Source organism: Psammomys obesus, unplaced genomic scaffold, assembly GCF_907164565.1.
Source record: "Psammomys obesus unplaced genomic scaffold, mPsaObe1.curated_primary_1811, whole genome shotgun sequence".
NCBI lineage: Eukaryota > Metazoa > Chordata > Mammalia > Rodentia > Muridae > Psammomys > Psammomys obesus.
Genome location: NW_026587032.1, coordinates 6,127,863 through 6,155,702, shown reverse-complemented (window position 1 = coordinate 6,155,702; position 27,840 = coordinate 6,127,863). Strand labels below are relative to the sequence as shown.

Genomic DNA, 27,840 nt, shown 5'->3' with positions numbered 1-27,840 from the left:
AGGCAGCCGTGTAATGCGATCACCGGGGCCAGCCTCCTGACCCACCCAAGCCAAGCCGGGTGACTACAAGGTTAGCCTACAGAGCGACAGCTACGCAGCAGCCACAAAAACCTGAAACAGTGGACCTGTCGCTCGCTCGGAGACCGGGACGTTTTGGAAACAGCCTTCTGCGGAGGTGAGCAGGGAACTGTAGGGAGGGGCTAGGATACATCCAAGTGGACCCCTGCCATCAGTCTGTCCTCTCCCCTTAAACCCAGGTAGAAGGGTGGGTGGACCCGTCCCTCCTACCGGTACCTCAAGGAGTCAGCACCACCTGCCGGCCTCTGCACCTTCTGTCTCCTCCATAACGTTGCTTTTCTCAAAACTGACATGGTTCTAACGTACTGGGTGTACTTCTAAAGCCGGTGGGGGGACAGTTCCCAAAAGGGAAGTGAAACTGGATGAGACTCCTGGGAGGGCGACCCTCCTCCCAAAAGGACTGGACAAGCTGCCACACTCCGAAGCCTCTGGAAGGATGTGTGGGCTGTTAGCTGGGCAGCCGGGTCAAAGCGCCTTCAGTACAGCGCCTTCTGGTTGGACAGCCAGTATGTCCTAGAAGGACTCCACCAAAGCTAACTGCGTAGAAAGTTGCAGTGGTGATGTGGTTTGCAGGGAGGCCCTGGAGCCCTGTGGCACCTAAGCCGAGCAACACAGGATACTGCTGTCAGTTTTGCTGGTAATTCCAAACAGATGTTTCTGGCTGAGGCAGAGAGAACAAGTCAATTTGATAAAGATAAATGCAAGGAGGGTCAGCTTCTGTCTTTACGAAGCAAGTCATTAGCAGGAAGGAAAGACAGGGAAGTGCTCAGCCACAAGCTCTGGGCACGTTCTGGGAAGAGCAAAAAAACCCTTTCCTGAGTTTGGGCTCTGAGTTTATTTATTCAGCAAGTGCTTCCTGAGTGTGGGCTGCAGGCCAAGTCTGTGTTTGGTGCTTTGATACCACTGTAAACACAGCAGGTGTGCTCCGACCTTTTTTTTTTTTTTTTAATTGCACAAGGACCGGAACCCAGGGCCTTACAGGTGCTAGACCTGTGCTCTGCCATCAAGCTGCACCCGTTCTCCTCCCCTCCCTAACCGGCCCCCTCCGGTTTAATCTGATTCTGGAACAAGGTTTGGCCAAGTTGTCCAGGATGACTGTGAACTTGTGATCTTCCTGCTTCAGCATCCAAAGTAGCAGGGATTGCAAATGCTCACAACCACACCCAGCTGCCAGAAACCCTTAAAGGACAGCAGCACCACAGGGGAGGGACACTGCCTAAGGGGGAGTCTCACCTTCTGGGGGAGTTCTTCATCTCCTAGGTTCAGTCTCAGGCACCTTTCCCTTGTGAGCCTTCTGCAGAAGTGCTCATCTGGGCTGCCGCCCTCTGAGGCTGGTGACCGGGCCAGGAGGTTGTCTTGATTGGCTGGCACTTCCCTAGGATGCAAACAGCCTGTGTAGAGGCCAGGGGTGAGCACCTCATTTGTGAAACAGAACTCCTAAAGAGCATGGAGCTTAAAACACAAATGTTAAAAGGCTTGGCTTCTGCCGGAGGCCTTTGTAGGGTTTGGAGTGAGTCACTTAAAAAAAAAAAAAAAACAACTATTTCCGTAATTAGTGTGTGTTTGTAAAGGTGTGGATATGCCTGCCTGTGTGTGTGCAACCTACTGGGCTGATGCCGGGACCCTGCCCGCAGCCTTATTATTTTATTAAGATGGGAAGTCAGGCACATAAATATCTGTGTTTCTGCCTGGCACAGGAAAGGGGTTATTGGCCATGCCTGGGTTTTCATGTGACTTCTAGGAATTTGAACTCATGTCCTCCTGCTTAAGAAACAAGTACTCTTAGGTGCTGCACCATCTTCCCAGCCCTGAAGCACGTCACCTCTGCTACCTGGAGCTGTCTCTGGAGCTACAAAACAGAGGCAGGACCAGATGTCCCTGAGGTCTAGGTCTGGTTTGGGATTTGAGGATTTTGTTTTGTTTTGTTTGTTTTGTTTTCTGAGACAGGGTTCTGTGTAGCCCATGCTGGCCTCAGACTCATTAGGTAAGTCTAGCTTTGAGTTCCCGACTCTTGCCACCTCCACCAGTCACGGGTTGGGATGTTAGCCCTAACCTACCACACCCAGCTTGTTTTTGTTTTGTAAGACAAGATGGCAATCCTACTGAATAGACTCTTCCGGTTCTTCTGCGTCAGCCTCCTCCATGCTGGGGCTGGCAGCAGAAAGCAATACCAGCAATTTTGTAAAGACTGTTTTGTTTTTTTTGGCCTGTGAGTTATCAGGCCAGGTGTCCTGGGACACACCTGTGATCCCGGCTCAGGATGCAGGTATGAGATCAGCCTGGGCTGCACAGAAAGACTCCAACTCGAAGATGAAACAAGCTGGAGGTGGTACTGCTCTCCTGTGGCCCCAGCACTCATAGTGGAGGCGGAGGAGTCGGTTCAAGGCCTGGGCTGTCCACATAAGCATGTCAGGGGCTGGAGTGAGAGCTCAGTGGCTAAAAGCACTTGCTGCTCTTGGAGAGGATCTGAGCTTTATAGCACCCACATTGGGCAGCTCACAACTGCTTTTAACTTTAAGGCCTCCACAGGCATTGTACTCACATATGAAAACCACAGGCACAAACACATGCATAAATCATAATAAAAATAAAGTCAGGCATGGTGGGGTATGCTTTTAATCCCAGTACTTGAGAGGCAGGGGCAGGCAGATCTCTGAGTTAGAGGCTCAGCCTGTTCTACAGAGCAAGTTTCAGGACAGCCAAAGCTACACAGAGAAACCTGGTCTTAAAACCAACCAGTGCTGTGTTGTCATTTCCCCTGCTCAAAGCAATTTGTTTCTTAACTATACCTGTCTGCTATACATGTAGCAGTCAGAGACACTTGGTCTCATACATGATAGAAGTAACATGTATACCTGAATAGAGGTTCTTGAATAAAGGGTTGAAAAAACAAACAAAAACTTTTTAAAAATCATTAAGATAAGTTTACAAGATATTTACAATGAAGTTAAACTTCAAACTGGCTAAGGTAGTAAAGGCACTTGTAGCCAAGCCTGAAAGCCTGAGTTTCATCCCCAGAGCCCACAGTAGAAGGAAAAAACTGACCCCCGAGAGGTTGCTTTCTGATCTCCACCTGTGTGCTATGGCCTGCATGTGCACACACAAACACACAAATGCACTAATTAAACTGTAATCAAACAAGCCAGGTGTGGTGGCTGGCCTGTAATCCCAGCACTCAGGGAGGCAGAAGCAGGTGGACCTCTGTGAGTTCAAGGCCAGCCTGGTCTACAAAGTGACTCCAGAACAGCCAAGAAACCCTGTCTTGAAAAAAGAAAATAAAAAGTTAAAATGTAATAAAACATTTTGATAGAAATGATACCCCACCCGCTCACATAAGGGGATACACACGTAGAAACGATGCCACAGAGAAACTGCCAAACTCGACCACTCCATGGGCAGAAAGAAAGGTTTTGGGGGCCTCAAGATGGGGGGGGGAGGGCCACAGAGAAGAGCAAAGTGGTCATAAGGCAAGCAGATTTTATGTTGGAAGTTTGGGGATCTGAGCTGATACAGGCTGCCCAGAGCTCCCTTTGGATGATTAAGGGTGGCTCCTAGCAAACAGGGACCCTTTCTAGTAAACAAACCCTTCCTTTAAGCTTGTTTACCCAATGACTGTCCTAAGGATCCAACTAGGATCCTTCTGTTTAGGTTGGTATCATCAGCAGTGACTTGGGTCGGGGTGGGGATAGGGATGTGGACCCGACGGCCTATAAAACAGACACCCAGGAACCTTGACTCTGAAAGAAAAATCTAGAAAAACTGACCCACAAATAAAACTCAACATGACGCCGTCTCTGCTCTGCCCATCCCCACCTTACCCTTTACCCGACATTTAGATTTGTTTTTGATTTTGAGACAGGGTTTCTCTGTGTAGCCTTGGCTGTCCCAGAACTCACCCTGTAGACCAGGCTGGCCTTGAACTCAGAGATATGCCTGCCTCTGCTGAGATGAAAGGAGTGTTCCACCACAGCCCAGCTAATATTTGGATTCTTAAGGTGTAATTTAAATTGGGTTTGTTTGGGTTTCTTTTGTTTGTTTCAATAAGCCAGCACAGCTCCTCCCACCTGCTTTCCACAGGCCACTGCTGAAAAGTATTAAATCTGGAAAAAGCACAGTACAAGCCAGGTTCTCCTTAAGGGAGAATCAATTTATCATAATACCAGAAACTTCCTTTTTTTAGTGCATATTGTTTTTAAAAGACTTATTTACCATATGTAAGTTCTCTATCTGCATGTACACCTGCATGACAGAAAAGGCCACCAGATCACATTATAGGTGGTTGTGTGCCACCATGTGGTTGCCGGGAATTGAACTCAGACGTCTGGAAGAACAGACAGTGCGCTTAACCTCTGAGCCATCACTCCAGACCTTCGTGTGTATTGTGTCTCATTTCCTCTTTGCAGACTGTGTCCCTGATCTGAAATGCAACTCACTCTTCTGAACATAGCGTCATCTGGAAAAGCTACATAATATTATTGCGTGAGACAGGAACAAGGAATGCCTTTCTTTTCTTTAAATCTGAAGTGGCTTGTATGTCCCAGACTGCCTCAGATCTGATATGTGGCTGATGCTGACCTTGAAGGACAACCTTGGGTATCTTTCTTACCTTCTACCTCAATCTGACACAAGGTCTTTCTTGTCACTCGCCACTGTCTGTGTAGTCCAGGCTATGCTGGTTTATGAGCTTCCGGCGAGCAGGCTGATCTCCTGGTACCTTTCAGTGCGAGATGCTCACTCTCACCATCCTGACGTTCTGTACTTTGTCAGATAGTATGATGGGCACCAAATTCAAGCTCTGCCACTACATGTGGCAAATTTAAATCAAACACGGATTTTCCTGGGGCCTCCTACTCAATCCATGATCCATTTGATCTCCATGAAAAGAATTCAGATGATGTGCTGTGGCCTACAGAAGACAGAGTTCCTATCAGTAAACAAGACACTCTCGAGCAGAAAGGGTAGCCTTGAACACTCTAAACGGGAAAATGGGCAATGCCAGAGAGATCACTGTGCTGATAGACATCTTTTTGTTTGCGTATTTGTTTTTTGAGACAGGGTTTCTCTGTGTAGCCTTGGCTGTCTTGGACTCCAGACTGACCTCTAAACTCATAGCTATCCACCTGCCTCTCCCCCTTCACCCCCCAGTGCTGGGATTAAAGGAGTGTGCCACTCGGGCTCTGATGGTAGACATCTTTAGGGAGGGTTTATGTCATTATATTGTTTGTTGGTTGGTTTTTTGTTTTGTTTTGTGTTTTTCTGAGACAGGGTTTATCTGTGTAGTTTTGGCTGACCTGGAACTCATGCTGTAGATCAAGCTCGCCTCAAACTCACAGAGATCCATGCTTCCCAGGTGTGGGCCACTACTACCGACCCCAACTCTATTTCTTTTCCTTCCTTCCTTCCTTCCTTTCCTTCCTTCCTTCCTTCCTCGATCTTTCCCTCCCTCCCTCCATTTTTGTTTGTTTTTATTTTTTGAGACAGGGTTTCTCTGTGTAGCCTTGAACTCACACAGACCAGTCTGGGCCTTGAGTGCTGGGATTAAAGGCGTGCGCCACCACCACCAGGCTTTTTTATTATTATTATTTTAAAGGTTTATTATGTATACAGTGTTCTGCCTTCATGTACACCTGCACACCAGAAGAGGGCACCAGATCTCATTATAGATGATTGTGAGCCACCATGTGGTTGCTGGGAATTGAACTCAGGACCTTTAGGAAGAATAGCCAGTGCTTTTAACCTTTCAACCATCTCTCCAGCCCCCAACTCTATTTCTTAAAGTCCTTGGACAGGGGTCCAGTTGATTGACAGGCCCACTCAGATTAACTCTTAAGTGGGGGGGGGGGACAAGACTATTTGTTTAGGGGCTTGGAGACAAAACAGAACAGACAGAACATTGTAAACATAATAAATAAAGCTAAAAAAATTTTTTTAATAGAATATTTGTTTTTTCACAGGAAGCCACTGGCTAGATGATAATGTTACGATTTTTCTTTTATCTATCCATCTGTGTGTGTGTGTATGTACATATGTGTGCAGGATAATGAATATGGTGGCAGGAGGAACAGGACTTGGTTCTGTCCATCCAGCTTGCTTTGAGGCTAGGTCTCTCTTTTCATTCTGTCATTAAACTTTCTTGCTGAGTCTCCTATCTCTGCCTTGCATCTTACCTGCAAGTGCTGAGATTAAAGACTGGAGCCATTGCACTGGCTTTCTGTCCTCATGTGGGTTCCAGGATCAAACTCAGGTTCGCTCCTGCCTAGCAGATGCTTTTACCCACTGAGCTGCCTCCTGTCCTAGTGTTAGGAGCTTTCAGGCAGTTTCAAAAGCCTCATCTCCACGAAGGACCAGAGGTCAGAGTCCAGTTCTGGAGCTTCAACTCCTGCTCTCACAGTTGATGATCACGAGGGTGGGATCTACCCTGCAGACTTCTGTGATGCTGTTCTTTAACTAGCACCATGAAGGGACAACAGAATAAGACCAGCCTAAGATAACTTCCGGCGATCAGATTATGGAGACCTCAAAAGGTAGAGAAAAGAGGACTGGAGAGGTGACTCAGCAGTTAAGGCCACTAGCTGCTCTTCCAGAGGACCAGAGTTCAGTTTCCATTACCCTCATCAGGTGGTTCACAACCTCCTGTAACTTCAGTTTCAGAGTATCTCATGTCCTCTTCTGGCCTCTAAGGGCACACACAGACACATATACACATATTGAATTTTGAGACAGCATTCCCCGACATAGCCCTGGCTGGCCTGGAACTCAGTATTCACATGCCTCTGCCTCTTGAGTGCTTCAATTAAAGGCATGCATCACAATACTCAGCCCAATTTTAAAACATTGTTTTTCTTTTTGTTTTTGGAGTCAGGGTTTCTCTGTGTAGCCTTGGCTGTCCTGGAACTTACTCTGTAGACCAGGCTAGCCTGGGACTCAGAGATCCTCCTGCCTCTGTCTCCTGAGTGCTGGGATTAATGGTGTGGGCCAAAAAAAAAATTTAAAGGTAGAGAAAAATAATTTAGCCTTCAAGGAGAAAGGGAGAAAGGAAACATCTTACAAAGAGATGTTGCTGGAGGCACACCCCTTTGATCCCAGCGCTCAGGAAACAGAGGCAGGAGGAGCTCTGTGATTTCCAGACAGAGCTACACATTTAGATCCTATCGCCAAAAAATGAATATCGAACTATCATTTTACATATTTATAAATGTCATTAATTATACTTGTCAAAATCACTAATTTGAACTGAATTGTTGGCGAACAATATGAAGTAATTTTTATAGGACCCCCGTTAGAAATTTTCTCTGCCCTCATAAAACTGACGATTTGTCTAGGCCAGGCAGAGAGAAGCTCAGGAGCAAAGCACTTGACATAAATACCATGCACTGTACCTCATCTTCCAGGACTCTGGTATCTGATGACTATCTCCAGAAACAGTTCGTGGGCATGTTGGCATGGCTCAGCCACAAACAGCACATTAGGAAAGCTTAGGGTGTTCAGGAAATCACAGGGGCAGTAGACAAATTCCCCCGGGAATTACAGCCCCGGGGGCCTTCCCACACCAGAGTAAAGCCATCCGTTTGGTCCACAAGTGTGTCTGAAGCAGAACAGGGCAAGCCCCTCGTCCCTGGCCTTCAGCAGTACCTGGTCCCCACAGCTCTGCCTCCTAAGTGACCATGGCTGCCACAGGTCCAGGATTGGGAGGTCTCACTGATCAACAGTACCCCAGTCAGTCTGCTCCGATCTAACTGTAACTTCAAAGGCTGTAGTGACCCCCGACCCCTTGTGCTTTTGCCACTCCCAGAACCACTATTCTCTCAGCTGACAGCGTCAGGTCAGCTTCGTTAGAGCCCATCAGTGAGAAGCTCTGGTGCCTGCTTATGTTTGGGTTTATTTCAGCATGGTCTCCAGCTCCACAGGTCTTACTGAAAACAGTACGCTTTTCCTTGTTTTGTTGTTTGTTTTTGTTTTTGTATGGTTGAGTACTGTTCCATTAGCTATACCTCAGTTTTGATTGTTGGTGAGCAATTAAGTTGTGCCTCCCTCTCCCCTTGCTTTTCACTGTGATAATGAAGATTAAATTCAGGGCCTCATATGCAGGGAAATTCCTCATTGAGCTGCACCCTACACCTCCCTTTATTTAAAAAAAAAAAAAAAGACATAATTTTTCGTGGAATAAAATCACTTTATTTTAATTAACTCACAAATAAAACATCATACAGCTGGCTGAAGGAAGCCAAACACTTGGACAGCCTCACTCTATACCACTCAGTGACCTCCAGAGTGGGCGCTGCCTTCCCTGGCTACAGAAGCAATGGAGCTGTGAAGAAAAGAGGCTTAAGCCGGGCATGATGGGCCCAGCACGCAGGGAGGTAGAGGCAGGCGGATCTCTGTGAGTTCAAGGGTAGCCTGGTCTGCAAAGTGAGTCCAGGACAGGCAAGCCTACACGGAGAAACCCTGTCTTAAAAACAAAACAAAAACAAAGACAACTCTGGTTTTCATGATTGCAACACAAGTACTCTGAACCACTGGAGTCATCTCTCCAGCTGCCTCCCTCCCACACACACCTCTTTCAATTTTTTTTTTTTTTGAGCCAGGGTGCTGCTAAGCTTTCCAAGGGGGCTTTTAAGTAGCTGGGGTTCTGGCTGCACAGCACTGCATTGATGATTACTCCATTCTCAGCAGCTTGTAAGCAGTGACTTAGTGGAGATGAGAGTATAGAGATCTCGGTGCTCTGACGTCATTAAGTGCGCCTGGTTAACCCTGTGAGCGCCAAAGTGCTGGGATTAAGGGCATGCCCTCCGCACCTGGCTGGTAATGGTAGCTCCTTTTTCTTCTTGAGTAGTTCCATTTTCTTTTTATTAGCATACAAACCGTTAGTTTCATTAAAAAAACAAATTTGCTGTTGTTCATCCTTCTCCTCCATTCTCCCCACCGGCTTTGTTCTCTTGCATCCTGTGGCCTCCTCTCTGCTCTCTGGTGCTCTGTGTTTTTGTGTGCCCAGTTTCCCCTCTGGTGTTCTCCTATCTGGTTCCATCATCTATACACACACACACACACACACACACACGGAGTGGCATCTGAGAGAGAACATGCAGTTCTGAGACTGGATTACCTCACAGCATAATCCTTTCCAAATTCATCCATTTTTCTGCAAACCTCATAATATCACTTTCTCGTTATGGCTGGACAAAATTCCATCCTGTGTAGGCACCACATTTTCATTATCCACTCATCTGCTGATGGACATCTAAGCTGATCCCATGTCCTAGATATTGTGAGAAGGATAGGAGTGAACACGGACGCACAAGCATCTCTGCGGTAGGGTTTGGTGATCTGAATGAGGATGGCTCCCACAGGCCATTTTTGCATGTTTGGTCCCTAGTTAGTGGAACTATTGGTAAAGGATTGGGAAGAGTGACCCGGTTAGGTTAGAAGGAAGGTGTCACTGGGGGGCGGGCAACTTGCAGATCAGAAGTGAGCTTTCAGCTACTTCTCCAGCACCATGCCTGCCTGACTTCAGACACACACACACACACACACACACACACGACAATCCTGAACTGACCCCTCTGAATCTGTCAGCAAGCCCCAATGAAATATTTATTTTAAAAGTTGCCTTGGTCATGGTGTCTCCCCACAATGGTAGAACAGTCACTGAGATATCAAGGATAGAGTCCTTTGGGTGAATGCCAGGAGTGATATGGTTTGGTTTTTGAAGACAGGGTTTCTCTGTGTCTCCTTGGCTGACCTGGAACTTGCTCTGTAGACCAGGCTGGCCTCAAACTCACATCAATCCACCTGCCTCTGCCTCCCTGAGTGCTGGAACTAAAGGCGTGTTCTACCTTGCCCAGAGAAAGGAGAGCATGCCTATCAGTTAGTGTCTGGAAGCAGTTGACAGCCAGGACAGCCAAGGCTACACAGAGAAACCCTGTCTGGAAAAACCAAAAACCAGGGGGTAAAGAGATGGCTCAGCAGTTAAGGGCACTGTCTGCTCATCCAGAGGTCCTGAGTTCAATTCCCAGCAACTACATGGATGGCTAGTGGCTCCCAATCATCTATACTGAGATCTGATGCCCTCTTCTGGCATGCAGGTGTGCATGCAAATAGAGCTCTCATATATGTAAAATAAAATTTAAAAAGAAAAGAAAAACCAAAACAAAATCTACCCTGTGGAGGTCAGAAGATGGTGTCAGGTCCTTTGGAGCTGGAGTTAATAGCAGGTATTATCCACATACTGTGAGCACGAGGAACCAAGCAGTACATGCTTTTAAACAGGCCCTCTATCTCCCCTGCCTCTTTTGATTCTCTTAAGCTACATTTTATTCATTTCTTTATGTGATATGGGAGAGTGGAGAGAGAGAATGTGTGAGTGTGCCGAGCTGGAGTTCAGAGTTCAGCCGCTGGATGTGCATTCTCTCCTACCATGTGGGCGCAGGCAGTGAGAGTCCATCTCTCCAGCCCCTTGAACTTGCAGTGTTACTGCGCCTGGCTCCTATGTCAGGATTTCACAGTTAGGCTAGAGTGGTGGTGCACGCCTTTAGTCCCCGTGCTCAGGAGCCAGAGCCAGGTGGATCTCTGTGTTTGAGGCCAGCCTGGTCTACAGAGCGAGTTCCAGGACAATCAGGACTACACAAAGAAACCCAGTCTCAAAAATAAACAAACAAAAAACAAGATTATGTTAGAGAACAAAAATCTCAAGAAGTACAATGCGGGCAGGCGTGTGATACACAGACACACACAGGGAAACCACCCATACATATAAGACAAAAACATTATTTTAAAAAAGTACAGCAAGGCAGGCTTGCAGTGCGCATATAAATAAGATAAATTTTAAAATAATAAGAAGCGCAATGGAATATTGCTTTAATTCCAAGCTTCATGTTTTCCAAAGGAAACAAGAGGGTAACAGTGAGATTGTCCAAGGACTGAGGAGACAACTCAGAAGGTGAAAACCTTTTCTAGAAAACCATGAGGACCTGAACATGAACCCCCAGAACGCATATAAAAGCAGCTGCAGTGCTATGTGTCTGTGACTCCAGCGCTCCTGTAAGGAGAGGGGAGGCAGACACAAGGTGGGCAGCCCAGTGGTTGGCGAAGACTGTGTCTCAAGCAAGGAGGAGGCTGAAGAGCAACACCAACGCTGATCTCACACGCACCCACACTCACAGACACATGAAAAACGTAGACATTAAAAACAAACAAACAAACAAACAAAAACCTGGAGGGACCCGAGAGATGGCTCAACAGTTAAGAGCATCGGCTGCTGCTGCAGAGGAGCCACATTCTTTGGTTCCCAGCGCCTGCATGCTGGCCCACAACTCTCCCTAACTCCAGTCCCAGGGGTTCTTTCACCCCCTTCTCAACTCCATGGGCACCAAGCATGCACACGGTGCAAACACATAAATCACAAGAAATGTGGATTTCGGTTGCACCCCACGGAGAGCTTCCAGAGGGGAGTGCTGTGTCCCTGGAGGGTGTGCCTCGTCTCCATGGAAACTGCTAACGGCAAAAAGGAATAGCTCTAGTGGCAGTCACCACGTTCACCTTCTTGACGCGGAGGTCTCCTGAAGCACAGGCAGGCCTCAAACTCCCTAAATAACCGAGGATAACCTTGAACTATCAACCCCCCTCCCCCACTCCCAAATGCTGAGTTCACAGAAATGCCCACTCCTCCTAGTTTATGCAGCGCTGGGCATCAAGCCCAGGGCCTCATGCACGCTAGGTCAGCACTCTACCTACTCAGCTACAGCCGCCGCCCTTTCAATCCTGACTGGAAAACATATATGTTCTGACTGAAGCTCAGCTTCCGCTGTATACACCAAAATCCCAGGAGGACCTGGGAGGCTGAAGCCAGAGAATCTTAAGTTTGAGGCAAGCCATCTGGGATCAAACAGTTCACTGTGAGTTTAGAGACACGTGTCTCAGGGCAGGGAGAGCCCTGGGCATTCAAGGCTTCTGTCTTCCTCAGCAGTTTCTTAGCTCAGGTCCACTAGTTTTAGAAGTCATTTATTAATTCACCTTTAATTCATCGCTTTTGTTTGTTTTTGAGACAGGGTTTCTCTGTGTAGCCTTGGCTGTCCTGGACTCTATTTGTAGAAAAGGCTGGCCTGGAATTCACAGAGATCTGCCTGCCTCTGCTTCCCAGAGTGCTAGGGTTACAGGCAAGTAACAGGGCGCCCATCGAGGATCTTAATATGTATTCGGGCTGGCATGGAATTCACTATGCAGGCGAGGTTGTCCTTGACACTGACCCTCAGTCTCTCACGCACATCCGCAGACCTCTAGAGTGGCTCTTCTGAAATCGATTTTGGGAAGGATGGGCTTATGGGCCTGAACTGAAAGTTCTTCTTCAGGTTTATCCCTCCAGAGTTTGCCACAGCACCCTGAACAGTGAGTTCTTGACAAAAGCTTCTAGAAGGTGTGGATGAACTCTGAAGGATCAAAGGCCACCAAAAGTCTGAGGAGCTCTTGGTGAGGATAAAGGTGCTGATTAGATGCTGGGAGAAGACTTTGACTTGTGAGGGAGGTTCCCTGGGTTGCTCCGGAAGCTTAAAGGGCAAACCTTCAAAACCATCCCCAGCCTCCTTCCCCACTGAGAGGGCCATCCTGACCTCATACTGCCTATCAGCGCCAGAGAGGAAGCTGTGAGCCAGGGCTATGCTGTCAGCAGCCATTTTGCAGATGTGTAGATAACAAACCCCATCCACCCCACCAACTTGAAGTGTTTGTTTCGACGTTTGGACAGTTGGCTCCCTGTTACAAGACAGTCAATAGCCTCAGCCCTAAAGTCTCCAGGCTCCTACCTCCCTGGGCTTCATGCAATGTACTTTTTCAGATCCCTGGACTGCAAGAGTCCTGAAAGTCTGTGAAGGGAGTTACTCTGACCTTGGAGAGACATGGACCAGACCAGGGTAGAATCACAAGGACTTCTCAGGTCAATAAGGTTTAAAAAAAAAAAACAAAAACTAGGTACAGTAATGCATGCCAAAATCCCAGCAGACAATTACAGGGAGGCAGAGGCAGGAGGATCTTCCTAAGTTTGAGGCCAGCCTGGTCTACAAAGAGAGTCCAGCACAGCGATTTAAAGGAAAATGTCTGGGCTGGGTACATGGTTCTGATGGATGAGTGACGACACCTAGCAGGCCCAAAACCTTGGGCTTGACTCCCAGCACTTGGGAGATGAAGTCAGAGGGATCAGAAGTTCAAAGTCAAGTTCAATGCTGGCTTGGGCTATTAAACCCCTGCCTCGAAAAACAATCCTCTGGGTCCCTTTATAAGCCAGTTTATTGATGTAAGATGAGTCTGTCTCAGGCTCGGAGCAGTGCTTCCGTTCTGGAGTGTCCACTGAAGAGGATCCCGAGGCTTCCTTGTGGTATAGATGACTCTGCCAGGTCCTGCCACCAGCTGCTTCACCCCTGCCTGGCACCTCCGGGGAGTTGCTGCTCAAGGGCAGGGGATAAGCAGGCCCAGCAGTCCACCCCACACCAAGCATTCTGAATACCCTCTTCTGGCCTGAGCTACCCCTGGCATGGGCTGGGATCCAGGTGGGCGGTGGGTTCTTGCTTACTGTCCTGTCGTTCTCGGTGGGAATGTCAGCTGCTTCCAGGCACTGACAAGCATGCTCTCCTGCCTGCAGTGGGCCAAAGGGGAGCAGCTTTCCTGAGGTGGCAGCTACTCAGCATCCAGCAAAGGAAACCAAGCATGCCGTCTGAAAGAGTACAGTTAAATATCAACAGAAAGGGGGAGGAAAATCCGTGACTCGGTAGTACCAAGTCCTGTCAGAAGTTGGGCCCTAATAGCCGGGCATGGTGGCACATGCCTTCCATCCTGGCACTCAGGGAGGCAGAGGCAGGGGAATCTCTGTGAGTTCGAGGCTAGCCTGGTCTACAAAGAGAGTCCAGGACAGCCAGGGATACACAGATAATCCCTGTCTCAGAAAGCCTAATTAATTTTTTTTTTTTAGGTCTGTGAATTAGACCATGCTGAGAGTGCCTACCAGAGACATGTATGTGTAATGAGTATGGAGGCCACAGCTGAAGTTGGGGCTCTTCACCAACCGCTTTTCACCTTATATACGTGGCCTGGTTGCCTGCCATGTTGTAATTGAAAATTAAAGGCACATACCACCGTGCCAGACCATCCACTTTAATCTCTGAGACAGGATCTCTCGTTGAACCTCCATTTTCTGATTTAGCCAGACTGGCCGGCCGGCCAGTGAGCCTCAGGCGTCCTTTTTGTCCCCCAGCATCGGACGACAGCTCTGTGCCAGCACACCTGGGTCCAAATTAAAAGACTCGGAAGTTTCGTACTTTGAACTCCTTGTCTTCCTGACCCCTGAGTGCTGGGGTTACAGGCATCCATCCGTCAACTCCGAGACCCTCCCCCTCCGGCTGTTGGGGATGGAACTCAGCGAAGAGCTAGCTCATTCCAGGCGCAGAGCCACATCCCCCAGCCCTGTGTTACATTTTCACAGTAGGTGTCCTAACCAGTGTGAGGTGACAGGCTCTTTTGTCCCTTCTAGTTAGTGAAGCTGAGTATCTTTCCACGGGCTCATTAAAGCTGCAACAGACAGGATATTCAGTAGCAAGGCCAAGGCCAAATCAAAGCAGGCACCAGACCCTGTGGGCCTTTCAGCATGTCCTAGCTGTCCCAGGAGAGCAGGGGCTCCAAGTCAGCTATTGAGAAACACTCCTATTAGAAGCACTTCCAAATGCAATGAAGAGAACGGGCAGGGCTGGAGCCTGGTTCAGCCAATAGCGGTGCTCCCTCTGTCAGAGGACTCAGTCCAGGTCCCCAAACCTACACTCCGCGTTCCACAACACCCTGTCGCTCCACCTCCAGGTAATGTGTATGGCCTCCGCAGAGACCCGTGCTCCTGTGCAGTCGCCACAACACAAACACAAGTCCAGACCCTTTTCTCTGAGATTTAAGTGCATGATTGTTTACCCTGCACATATGTGTATGTCCCACGTACACTTGTGATGCCGAAGGAGGCTAGGAGAGGGTACAGGATCCCCTGGAACTGGAGTTACAGGTGGTTCTGAACCATCATGGGGGTGCTGGGAACCGAACCTGGGTCCTCTGTAAGAGCAGCGGTGCTGAGCCATCTCTCCAGCCCCACCGCCAACCAGTTCTGTATGAAGCTCTGCCTTCAAAGTTGGAAGGTCTCACGTTCCCCGTCTCCAACCGCCTCATCACTCTTCCTTTCTGGCCTTTCCCCGGCTATTTCCTGCTTATTTATTCCCCCAGTGTAAATCTTAGGATCTGTTTGTCTGGTGGCAGCCTTGACTTGCTCCACTGTCTCCTCTTCAGCCACATGTGGCAGGGACTCCAAAACCTGTGCTTTACCTTCCAGATGACAGGGGACATGGGAGGATCAAGATGGCACGAGAAGGCCACCCAGGTAAGCCCCTGTCAGCCACTGTGCTAGTTAAGGGTACCAGGTCACCATATGCCCCTGTTCCTCTTTGTTCTTTGAGACAAGGTCTCTCTACATATCCCTGGCAGGCAAGGAACTCACTATGTAGACCAGGCTGGCCTTGAACTCACAGAGACCTGTTCTATCTGCCTCTGCCTCTTGAGTGCTAGAATTAAAGGCTTGTACCACCAGGCCCTGATTCTATTATGTTCCTTATAAACCCCAAGGCTTTAAGGGTGGCTCTCCAAGGTGACATGACTAGGCAGAGAGCACCAGACTCCAAATCCATTTATGAGTACACAAGGACTCGGTTACCTGCGTGAGTGTGTGTGTGTGTGTGGTATGAACTGGAAAGCCCACAGCTGCCCTATGTTGATCCTGGCTGCCTCAGGATCTGAAAAGATAATAGAACTTTCATGCTCTGAGAGAGGAAGGGACATCCGTTGACCCAGCTCAGCCCTGTGCTGCATGTCCCTTGCATTCCCAGGGTACCTTTGTGCTTAATCTGGCCTGCTGCAGAGATTAGGAAATCCAGCTGAGGAAATCCAATGCTGTAAATGGAGTTCAGCCTTTCTTTCTTTTTACTCTTCTTCAAGACGGGGTTTCTCTGTGTAGTCCTGGCTGCCCTGAAACTCAATCTGTAGACCAGGATGTAGAACTTGAAAGCACAGAGAGCCATTTGCCTCTGCTTCCTGAGGGTGGGATTAAAGGTGTGCACCACCACCGCTGGTCTTAATTTTTGTAATTTTTTAAAAGATCTATTCTATGTGTATGGGTGCTTTGTCTGCATGTACATACATGCTTGCCTGGTTCCTGTAGAGGTCAAAAGAAAGCATCAGGTCCCCTTGAACTGGGGTTATGGATGGTTGTGAGCTGCCATGTGGGTCCTAGGAATTGAACCTCGGTCCTCCACAAGAATAACAAGTGCTCTTAACCACTGAGACTCATATTTATTCATTTGTGTTTGTTTGCTTATTAATTTTTAAGACAAAGTCCCACTATATAATTCAAAGCTGGGCTTGAACTCACAGAGATCTACTTGCCTCTTCCTCCCAAATCCTGAAATTAAAGGTGTGTGCCACGGTGCCCAGCTCTGAAATTCAACTTTTCATTGACCAGTTCAGTTTATGGACTCCAAAAGTTTAAGAATCCCCCAATGGTGGTCCCCGCCTTTAATCCCACTACTTGGGCGGCAGAATCAGGCAGATCTCTGAGTTTAAGGCCAGCCTGGTTTACAGAGTGAGCTGAAGGTCAACAAGAGATACACAGTGAGACGATATCTTTAAAAAAAACAAAACAAAACACAAACAAACAAACAAACAAACAGTCCAGAAAGTTGCTGAATTGTCCTTAGAACACCGTAAAGGGATTCACTGGAATAACCCAAATGAGCTTGTCAAAGTTAGGGTGACAGCGTCAGAGAACAAGTTCTGGTGCTAGGGAGATGGCTTGGTCAGTAAAGAACTTGCCCTCTGAACATGACCTGAGTTCAGTCCCCATAAGGATGTAAAAGCTGGGTAACACAGTGCTGTAATCCCAGTTCTAGGAGGCAAACACAGTCAGTGATCCATGGCTCACTGGCCAGCCAACATGGCCTACATTAGTGAGCTTCAGGTCCCTGTTGGAGACTGTCTCAAAAGACAAAGTGGACAGCTCCTGAAGAACAGCACCCAAGACTGGCATCTGGCACGCACATGCACACCTGTCAGGGGACCCTTTTTGAGACAGGGTTTCAAGTAGCCCAGGCTGATCTTGAACTCCCATCTCCCTGCCTCTGCCTCTCAAGAGCCAGCATTACAGCTGAATACCACCACACCTGACTGTAGTTGTGCTGATTAAAAAGGGGACTTTGGATGCATTTGATGGCTGATGGCACACACATGGAACAGCTTTTAAAAGCCTTCCCTATCCAGCTCTGGGCTGCAGCATTGCTCAACAGTTTTGCTGTAGTTGGGGCAATCCTCTTCCCTCCCCCAGCCTAGATCCTGATTCTCATAAACACACTCAGATACAACCCTTGGTAGGGAAAGGGCCTTCCACAGGCGGGGAAAGGTCAACAGCCTGCTCCCAGCAAGAGCCTGACCGGTCCGCCACTCCCAACTTCTGCAGGAAGGACACATCTGGGGCTCCATGAGGAGGACAGCTCTCATCTTGGGCTCCGGGCTGCTCTTGTCTGTGGCCTTCTGGAACTCGGTCACATGGTGAGTGTGCTCCCTCCAGGCCTCCGGGGTGAGAGGCACAGCACGAAAGAGCTGGCTTCCCAGTCTTCTCCCAGAAACTTGAATGATTTTCTTCCCAAGGCATCTTCAGACATTTTGGGGTGCTTCCGGCTACTTTTGGCAGACCCAGTGGGAGAAGCTGCTGTCTACATTTGAAGGCAACGAGTTATTCCTGTTCATTATAGGTGAGAGTCCAGCCAGAGGTGTGTCGGGCCCCACATTTGTTCGTTTCCCATGCTACTGCTACTACTTACAGGCCCAATCTGCTCTTTTGTTGTTGTTTGTTGTTGTTTTCAGACGGGGTCTCTTTATGGAGACCAGGCTGTCCTTGAACTCACAGAGATCCTCCTGCCTCTGTTTCCTGAGTGTGAGGATTACAGTGTGCATGCACCACCACCTGCCCACCTGCTGTTTTTAACCAAGGTTTTAATGGAGTACCTGGAGTCATCTTGTCACATGAGCAAGGGCTTAATATTTCAGTTTGCCAGTCTGTTCTCCTACAAACAGATGTTTAGGCTGCTCTGGGTGTTTCCTTGTGATTAAAAAAAAAAATACTGTTTGCTTGCTCTATGGTTACATGTGTGCCTGAGTGTGTGCCCATGTACCGTGTTCATACAGGAGCTGAGAGGTCAGAGGTATTGGTTTCCCTGGAACTGGAGTTACAAATATTTGTGAGCCACCACGTGGGGACTGAAAAGCAAGCCCCAGTTCTCTGGAAGAGCAGCCAGTGCTCTTAACCACTGAGGGAGCTCTCTCTCTCTCAACTTCAGGTTTTCTCATGATTTTTATTTGTGTTGTATTATTTCTCACGTATTTTGATTGATTGATTGAGACCAAGGTTTCTCTGTGTAGCCCCTGCTGTCCTGAAACTCACTCTGTAGACTAGGCTGACTTCAAACTTAAAGATTTGCCTGCCTCTGCCTCCCAAGCGCTGTGATCTCAGGCGTGCGCCACCACTGCCCAGCTTTTATTATTTTTACAGATGTTGTATCAGCATTTCTAGGCACAAACCTAGGTGCACTTGCTTTGTCTCCTTTTTCACGTCAGAGTCTGTCCAACTGTCCTGCAGAATGGGGCTCCCAGTGGTCTTCCCACACTTGCCAAGTCCTTCCTGTGTCCCTTCTACCCCAGACACTGTTTGATGGGGCAGGAAAAGACTAGAAGGGTACAAAGACAGAGGTCAGTGAAACAGTGTCCTTGTTTCTCAGGGTTTACAATCTAGTAAGAGGCCACAGTGAAGTCAGATAACACAGCTGTGTCCCTTGGATGGCTGCCATAGGTAGGAGATTAAAGACATGAGAAGTGGGGCGTGAAACAAAAAGCTAGATGAAGTGTGTTTTGGTCAGGATTTCCTTTTTAATTTTTATTGGTTGTTGTGATGTGGGCATGGACATACGTGTGCCACATTATGTGGGTGGATCAGTGACGGCTCTGTGCACTCTCCGTGGTTTGAGGGGTGACCCTCGGGTCATCAGGCTTATCTAGTAAGAGCTTTACCTAGTAAGCTGTCCTTTAGGCTCTAGTTTTCTTCTTCTAGGCACAGGCTTTCATGTATCCCAGGATGTCCAAGAATGGGCTAGGTGGCTGAGGATGGCCATGGAACTTCTGAGCCTCCTGCCTTTGACCAGTGGCTCGTCAGCACTGGGGAGTAATAGACCAGGTGGTCACGTGGCTTCATCATCCAAACAGGAACATGTGAGGGGAAAGGGAGGCATCATCAGTGCCTGTGCTGAGAGGGTACAGCAGCAACACCTGTTATCCCAGAGGTGGCTGAAGCAGGGGGATCGCTGTGAGTTTGGGGGTCTGTCTGGACTATCCAGTGAGTTTCAAACCTGCCTTGTATAGAATGAGAGCCTGTCTCAAAACAAGTAATAAAGAAAAACAAAACATCCAAAAACCCAGGTGTGGTGGTGCACACTTTTAATCCTAGCATTTGAGAGGCAGAGAAGCAGGGGACAATTTATTGTGAGTGCAAGGCAGCCTGGTCTACATAGCCAGCCAGGACAAAACAGTGAGAGCCTGTCTCAAACACACACACACACACACACACACACACACACACACACACGCACACATATGCACATACACGCAAACACGCACACAGGCACGCACGCACGAACACACATGGTGGAAGGGGGACAAAGACAGGAAAAATACACTTGTTCAGGTTCCATGACATGAGCAGTGAGTCGCCAGGCAGGCGATAGATCCGGGCACACTCGCCGCCGAGTGAGCCCCCGAGGTGGCTGGGATGCCCTGAGTCTCTCTGCTCTCCGCCTCAGGTGCTGCCCTCATGCCTGTGCTGTGCTTCTGGGGTTTCAACGGCCTTCTGCTGCTGGTGGACACAACAGGAAAACCCACCTTCATCTCCCGCTACCGCATCCAACTTGGGAAGAATGAACCTGTAAGTGTCATTGCGACTGTCAGTGCCGGGGATGTGGGTACCAAAGTCAGGGCGAGTCAAAGACTTTTCTTTGAGCTGCCCTGCATTCAGAGGGTTAGAGAGCAGGAGCTGGGGGGGAGGGGCACTCGGTCGGTAGGGTGGTAGAGTGGTTGTCTAGCCCGAAGCCCTCGATTCCATCCCCAAGGCACAAGTGGGAGTGCACAGCTATAATCCAAGCACTCGGGAAGTGGAGGCTGGAGGGGTAGAAGTTCAAGGTCATCCTTGGCTACGCAGGAAATAGGAAAGTAGCTTAGGCTACATGAGACCCCATCAGTAAGTTGGTTCAGCAAGCCTGAAGACCCGAGTCTGATCCCTGGAACCCACACAGGGGAAGAAGAGAACCGACTCCATTTACTCTGACCTCCAGATGCACACCTGGGCACAAAGGCACCTACACACACACACACACACACACACACACACACACACACTCTCTCTCTCTCTCTCTCTCTCTCTCTCTCTCTCTGAATAAAAAATAAATAAAGTAAAAAAGAAATTAAAAGGCTACTTAGCCAGTGGCCAGTCTAGACCAAAGTGCTGGTCTCCTGAGTCCAACCCCAGGCTGCCCCATGACACTGTGCTCAACATACGAGGAAGAGAAACAACTGCCTCAGCCTGAGACAGCAGCAGCATTTTAACCATGGCGCTGAGACATGGATCTGACGGCAGACATCACTGTCTCAAGGGAGGCAACCCCAACTGCAGCAGATGGTAGCTCAGACTCTGGATGTATGTGGTAGTTATTTTCAGAAATTTATTTTTTTAATTTATTTATTTTGAGACAGGGTCTCTCTGTGTAGCTTTGGCCATCCTGGACCTCCATGGCCAGAGACCAACCTGCCTCTGCCTCCCAGGTGCTAAGATTAAAGGGGGAGTCTCTTTCATCATCCAATGCAGCCAGTGTGAGCTGTCAGGCAAGCATGGCGGCGAGGCGGGAACACCACCCTGGCTTCTAAGCCGCCCTGCTTGCTCACTGTGGGGGTTGAGCACTGCGCTGGCCTTCCTTGTGCCCTGAAAACCTGCAGAGACAACCTTCCCTTACACAACAGGGCAGAGGCTGCTTCTGAAAACAAGCTGTTCCACGGTCCCACCCAAACCCTGTCCAGACAATCAGCTCTCAGACTGCTCAGGTGCCTTCCTGCATGAGTCACCTCCGCTCCCAGGGCAGTCTGCCCAGCCTGGCACCAAAGGCAAGATGGGGGAAAAAGTCCTGATGGAGTTCTCTGAAATGGTCTTCTCCTGAGATGACAGCTACCAGCATTGGGGGGTTCAGCCCACCCTGGAAGAACAGACTTGGAAGCCTTTGTGTTACTATTTGGCCTGTAAGACCTTTTGGCTTAGTGCTTTCATGTTCAAGGCTAATCATCTTCGTGATGACTGTCATGGTTCAGAGGCAGGACACTAGATAGACTAGAACCTCTTCTTTCTTCTCCTCTCCCACCCTGAACAGGATCTCATGTAGTCCAGGCTAGCCTGCAACTTGCTATGTAGCTGAGGATGCCCTTGAACTTCTGATCTTCCTTCTCCCACCACAGGGTTATGCTGTTAAGGATCACACCCAGGACTCCCAGGATACCTAGAAGGCACTCTACCCACCAAGCCATGTCTCAGCCCCACCCTGGGGATTTTCAGTTCCAGAGCACTGTCTGAAGCCACAGGAAGGACCTTGGGACCATGTCATCCTGGCTAGTTGTAGGTGCTGACTGCAGCAGGATCCGGCATTCCTTGGATCCCAGCCTGCCCACACAGTCACTCTCCCACCTCCTCCTGGCTTAGGCACACCTCTCCTCTCTGAACACCTCCTTCCTAACCTGGCCTCTCCCACACCTGGGAAATGAAAGCAGGCCCCACAGCCAGCTCTCACAGCTCTGGGTCACTTGCTCTGTCCAGGGCTGTGACTGCCGCCCCTCCTGGCTCCTGTCCTTTTTGCTCCAGGAAATGGCTTTGGCATTCTTTCCTCTTTCTTACATCCTTGTCTTTCTCTCAACCCAGCTTGTTTCTCTTTGAATTATCACATAAATGCTTTAATTTTTCCATCTCTACAAAAAAACAAAACAAAACAAAAAAAGAACACAAACCTACACTGGCTGTGGTGGCACACATCTGGAATCCCAAGCATTTGAAAGGGAGACAGGAGGATTGTTCAGAAGGGCTACATGACACTATTTCAATTTTTTCCTTTATTTTGTATGCATGGGTGTTTTGCCTGCATGTGTGTCTATGTACAACATATATGCAGTAGTACCCAGAAGAGGATGCTGGATTGACAGTTGTGAGCTGCCATATGCATGATGGGAATCAAGCTCTGTCCTCTGGAAAAACAGTCAGTGCTCTTAACCACTGAGTCATCTCTCCAGCCCCCAAGACTGTTTCAAAAACCAAAACCAAACCTTGGCCCTACTTAACACAAGTACACACTACCAGCTGTTACATTCGCCCTTGAGGCAAAGCTCTCTGACAGAGCTATCTATACAGTCTCTCAGAGTTGTTTATACGGTCTCTGTTCTTCCTCCTGGCTGTCTTTTTCCAAGCATTTAATAGCTAAGAAGTTTTAAGCAGACAGGCAGACAGAAATGTAGGACAAATATATGAGACTCATCTACATAGCATTTCAGATTAATATTTAAATACTTTACAATCTATAACTTGTTCCTGAACTGTTCCAAGTATGAGACGTTGGAGGACTGCTGTTGTTTCTCGTCTCTTTCCTGTAAGGCTGCTGCCTCCTTCCTGTTTCTGTAGACTGCACCAGTGGCCTAATTCTCAGGCTGTATATTCCCAGCAGGTATCCTGTAGCCACAGGGGCACTGGGTGGAGGCTGCCAGCTCTAAGGCTGACAACTAAGCCACCATTTAGCCTTTCCTCCTGGAACAAGTTTCTCATCTGTTCAGCCTCACTGGATTGGCCCCAAGCAGAGGGAGCTGAGGGAGGTCTGGGGACCTGCCCATGCTGGCCTCCCATCCAGGCAGATTCTTTGTTCTCTGTGTGAGGCTAGGGCAAGCCAGCCTGCTCTCAGATCACTAAAACCTCTTCCAGAATCCTTCATCAAGATGGTTGAGTGAATTGTCACTGCTTATCCATTTCTGTGTTTAACTGGTATTTCTTTGTCCCTGTAGAACACTGGGTGTTTTGTGGGTCAGAACTCGGCAGTGACAGTCGCAGCCCACAGAGCCTATGCTCTGGTGGGACACTGCCAAGGACAGCACAAGCCTGTACTGCTCACCACGGCCAGCCCCAGACTGTGGACTACCCAGTCACTCCCAGAAGCCCACCCTGAGCAGGTCAGGTAGAGCCCTACTTGTCACGCTCCCACTCTCCCTATTCCTCTGTCCTCTGGCAGGTAGACCCCGCGAAGCTACGTCAGGCTATCCACACAGTTTTTTTCAACCAGACCATGATCTCTCTGCCCATGCTGGTCGTCGTCTATCCTTTCTTCAAGTGGAGGAGAGACCCCTGCTCTCGAGAGCTGCCTACCTTCCACTGGTTCCTTGTGGAGCTGGCCCTTTTCACCCTTGTGGAGGAAATCTTGTTCTACTACTCACACCGGTGAGCTCCCTACATGCACAGCTGGCCTCACCATGGGATGATGGCTCAGGAGAGGACCCTGAACTGTCGTCAGAGACAACCGATTCTCCAACTTGACACAATGCCCAGCAAAGAAATAGCTGGCCTACTTGTACGGAAGAATGGATCCATTTCCTGCCCTCCCTTTCGTTTTACTTCATTACCTGGGGCTGGCAAGCAATACAAACCAACCTTATCATCCACAATCAGACTAGAGGAGGGCAAGGAATAGATGCCTGCTCCTCACATGTGGACCACATTACCAGCTTGGCTTTCTGATGGTCTCCTTGGGATGGAGGGAAAGTGGGAGCTGGCAGTTACCAACTATGAAATGATCTTTCCAGGCTCCTTCACCACCCAAAGTTGTACAAGATTCACAAGAAACATCATGAATGGACAGCACCCATTGGTGTGACGTCAATCTATGCCCACCCTATAGAACACGTGGTAAGTAACAGCCTCTGAAGCCCCAGAAGTGGAGGCTGCTGGTCCCCTGCCTTGTTTCCTCCTCCCAGTGAACAGCTGCGATCTCTTGGCTATGTCAGGTACCTAAGTGTACAGTATCTTATTCTCCCCAGCAACCTGCTACAGCCTGACTCTGCTGCAGAGGATGGCGAAGCTGAGTGCGTCCCAAGTTACAACTCTGAAAGGCAGAGTGAGCACCCAGCTGGGTGCCTCCATCTCCTGGAATCATCCTTTCTTTTGCAGGCTTCCAACATGATACCAGCTATGGTGGGTCCTCTAGCAATGGGCTCCCATTTGTCCTCTATCACTGTGTGGTTTTCCCTGGCTCTCATCATCACCACCATCGCCCACTGTGGCTATCACCTGCCCTTTCTGCCTTCACCTGAGTTCCATGACTACCACCATCTCAAGTAAGCGAACAGTACCCTTGCTCAAGGGTCTCATGGGACAGTGGTGCCTCCATCCTTATGTGTGAACCAGTCAGGGAAGTTGCTACTTTGAGATTTTCCTTTTTTTTCTGACACCAGGTCCTTCCTGCAGTCAGAAAATTTAACCATTATTTGGGCTCTGGCCCTGTTGAATCTCGTGAGCCTTGAATTGTCTCCTCAGAACCCTCGTGCATGAAAACTTGGCACACTTAAACATCATGGACTTTTATTCTTGGTTTTGATACAGTGTTCCTGTGTAGCCCTGGCTGCCCTGGAACTTCGTATGTAAACCAGGCTGGCCTCACACTTAGATCTGCCTGCCCTTGCCTCCCATGTGCTGGAATTAAAGGCACCACATCACAAATGGCCTCATCCCAGGCCTTTTTCTGGGTCACCAGATACACTTAGTACAGGGGTTTTGGGGTCCCATTCCAAACCCAGCAGTCGACGTACCTGTGGCGTGCGGCCTGGGAGCCTGCCTCCTAATGTCTTCCATGGTGTTCTGATGCAGGGAGTCTCTGAACCTACCTGAACAAGCGTTGGTCTGTACAAAATTGTAACTTCTGCACACCAAAATCAGATTAAAGGGGTAGGTAGGTAGGTCCTAGAGAGATGGCTCAGTAGTTGCTGAAGCTGGGCATGGTAGCAGACCTTTAATTCGAGGACTCAGCAGACAGGTGGACATAGTGCAAGTCTAACCTGGTCTGCAGTGAAGAGTTCCAGGCCAGCGGGAGCTACAGATCTCAGTACCCACATAAACGCCTTGTGCATACCCAGAGCCCCAGCTTTGAGGACAGGAAATGGGCTAGCTGGGGCTTGCTGGCTGGCAGTGGAGGACATTAATGTCCCACTCTGGTCTCTGTGCACGTAGTCATGGATGCCGCACAAAAAGGGCAGGCACTTGCCTAATGTGCAAGGCCCAGGGCTCAATCCTCCAGCTCAAAAGTGATCAGACACCGTAGCTCACAACTTAAAATACCACGACAGACACTGAGGCAGAAGCAGTGCCAGAGTTCAAAGCCATCAACTGAATTTCAGTTCAGTTTGCTGAGACTTTCTTAAACAGTAACAAAAACTCTAAACAATCCTCAAACAGAACCCTTCAAAAGAATATTCTAGGCATAGAATAGTCTGGCATGGCTGTGCAGCATGGTGAAAGGAGGGCTGGGAAATAAGGGGAGACCCAGAGCTTCCTACCATCGTTAGCTGGGCAATTCTCTTCTCTCCTTCAGGTTCAACCAGTGCTATGGGGTGCTGGGGGTGCTGGACCACCTACATGGGACTGACGTCATGTTTAAGCAGACCAAGGCCTATGAGAGACATGTCATCCTGCTGGGCTTCACCCCACTTTCAGAGAGCATTCCTGATCCTCCAAAGAAAATAGAGAGTCTAGTTGGACCATCCAGGCTGTTCCCTCACAAGTAGGATGTGGAGACTGCCTGGGGCCATGCCACCCTTAACAGCTTGCCTCTTTTGGCCACCATACTCTAAGGACTGTACCATTACCACGGAGGGAAGCCAGGCTTCCTGCCTGGACAAGGCTATCATGGGATGTGGGTTTCCCCAAAAGTACTTCTCATGTCACTTAGGACTAGGAATTTACTTAGGGAAAATGAACAAGCTATTTAGGCTGGAGGCCAGCCAGGAAAGAAAAAAAATCACAGAGCCTGGGTAAATTCTCTAGTCCTCTGTTCCAATCCCCATACAGCTTCCTTGTGGCCTACAGAATGGGGTCGTAGTGGCACTGGAGGCTTCCTGGTTACAAACTTTTCTCACATCCCAAACCAGGGTATCGTGTCAACACAGGTCAGATGTGCTGACATACTAGATGTGGTTCCTGATTCCTACCCAAGGAAGCATGGTTTACTTTCGCCCTCTACAGATACAAGTCGCTCAGAAGGAACAATGACAGCCCACTGGAGCTTCTCAACTGACGTGCACTCTAGCTCCTGTGCTTTAGCCTGTGTGCAAACTTGGGCTGAGCTCCAGGATTGCCCATCTTGGGGAAGACCCAAGTCAGTTGCTCTCTAAACCCAAATCACAGTCTTCTCCCCACAACCATGAGCTTTAGAAAACATGGACAAAGGGCAGGTCCATCTTCCCTCAAATGGTAAATCAATAGTGAACAGGCTCAGGGAATACTAGAGCAGTAGGGTTTCTCCAGTAAAGTTTTGCCAGGCCCCTACTCTGGCAGCGGTTAGGAGCCCCAAGATCCCAAGAACTTGGCATCAAAGTTGGCTCTGGAAGGCTGCCACCATCACCATTTGTCAAATTTCAGCACAACCGTGATGATCTTATATTTTCAGGTCAAGGTCAATCAAGAAAACTCCTATTATAAAGTAAAATAAGACAGCTGGGTAGTTTGTACTGTAATACCAGCTGCTCAGAACTTAGGCTCAGTTCAGAGCCAGCCTTTACAACAGAGTGAAACCTGAAGGTCTGATAGACCAGCTCTTCAGAACCAACTACAGAACAGGGCTTCATCCCATGGCACTGAGGTCCACATAAGGCTGGGCTTGCTGGCAACTGAGTACCTCCTCTGAGTACCACCACCTCTGACCTTGTGCCCTCCTATTCCTTCAAACACCAACCCATTCCCCAACCCCAGCATCATCGAAAGATGGCAGCCGAGAAATGCTCTCTGCATTATTATCAAAAGGGGCAGGACAAGAAGTCAGGAAATGGACACTGTGAGGTGCTGTCAAGGGTACATGGCTTGTCCCTGTACGGCCCTAATATTGGCAAATAATATTTTAGTATCTCTGGCAAAGAAGCATGTAAATAAAGCCTCCTTTTAACTCTGTAGATTGTGGTTGTTGTCCGTCTTTCCCCCCCCCCTCCCCGCCCCACTGCAAAACACTAGGGATCTAAGGACACGTAACTGAGGAGCCAACTGACACAGCCACTCTTAACGAATGTGACTGAGGTGGGTCTGGCTCACCTGGCAACCTACAGAAAGAATATAGGCCACTGGTAGCAGTGATCATCCACCCATCTAACAGTAAAAAAAACTAGCAAAGCGGCAGGTCTTAGAGGACAGTAAACACTGCATGAGGAATTCTTGCATATATCCTGAGCAATGGAAACCCAATTCTACCCTTTCCCAGCTTCTCAGTTTGCAGGGTCAATGAGGGTCAAGGCTGGCCAAACACCTGGAGGCATTAGCAGCACCAAAGGCCCTGCCTTAGGCAGATGCTCAGGAGCCAATAGCATCCTCCCAAGAGACTGTACTGT

General features: G+C 48.8%; 1 protein-coding gene across 2 annotated transcripts; it reads left to right on the top strand.

Moving 5' to 3' along the window:
• Nucleotides 1-22: 22 nt before the first annotated feature.
• On the top strand, nt 23-27,411 carry Faxdc2 (fatty acid hydroxylase domain containing 2). 2 transcript variants are annotated; one of them, XM_055602757.1, is made up of 10 exons: nt 23-175; nt 14,033-14,074; nt 15,425-15,472; nt 17,597-17,688; nt 17,788-17,891; nt 19,989-20,110; nt 23,490-23,695; nt 24,058-24,160; nt 24,422-24,588; nt 25,839-27,411. In XM_055602757.1, exons 3-10 carry the CDS (start codon nt 15,425-15,427, stop codon nt 26,029-26,031), a joined length of 1,035 nt encoding a protein of 344 aa, XP_055458732.1. In that variant the 5' UTR covers nt 23-175; nt 14,033-14,074; the 3' UTR covers nt 26,032-27,411. The 2 variants fall into 2 exon arrangements, with proteins under 2 accessions (XP_055458732.1, XP_055458731.1); XM_055602756.1 differs by lacking the exon at nt 14,033-14,074 and having other exon boundaries at nt 24-175.
• The last annotated feature ends 429 nt before the right edge of the window (nt 27,412-27,840 follow it).

Excerpts from the sequence above, each read along its gene's own strand:
- Faxdc2 (XM_055602757.1), top strand. The coding sequence starts at position 15,425 with ATGACAGGGGACATGGGAGGATCAAGATGGCACGAGAAGGCCACCCAG. Across the intron at positions 15,473-17,596 it reads GGCACGAGAAGGCCACCCAG|GAAGGACACATCTGGGGCTC; the intron begins GTAAGCCCCTGT and ends CAACTTCTGCAG. Across the intron at positions 17,892-19,988 it reads GTTATTCCTGTTCATTATAG|GTGCTGCCCTCATGCCTGTG; the intron begins GTGAGAGTCCAG and ends TCTCCGCCTCAG.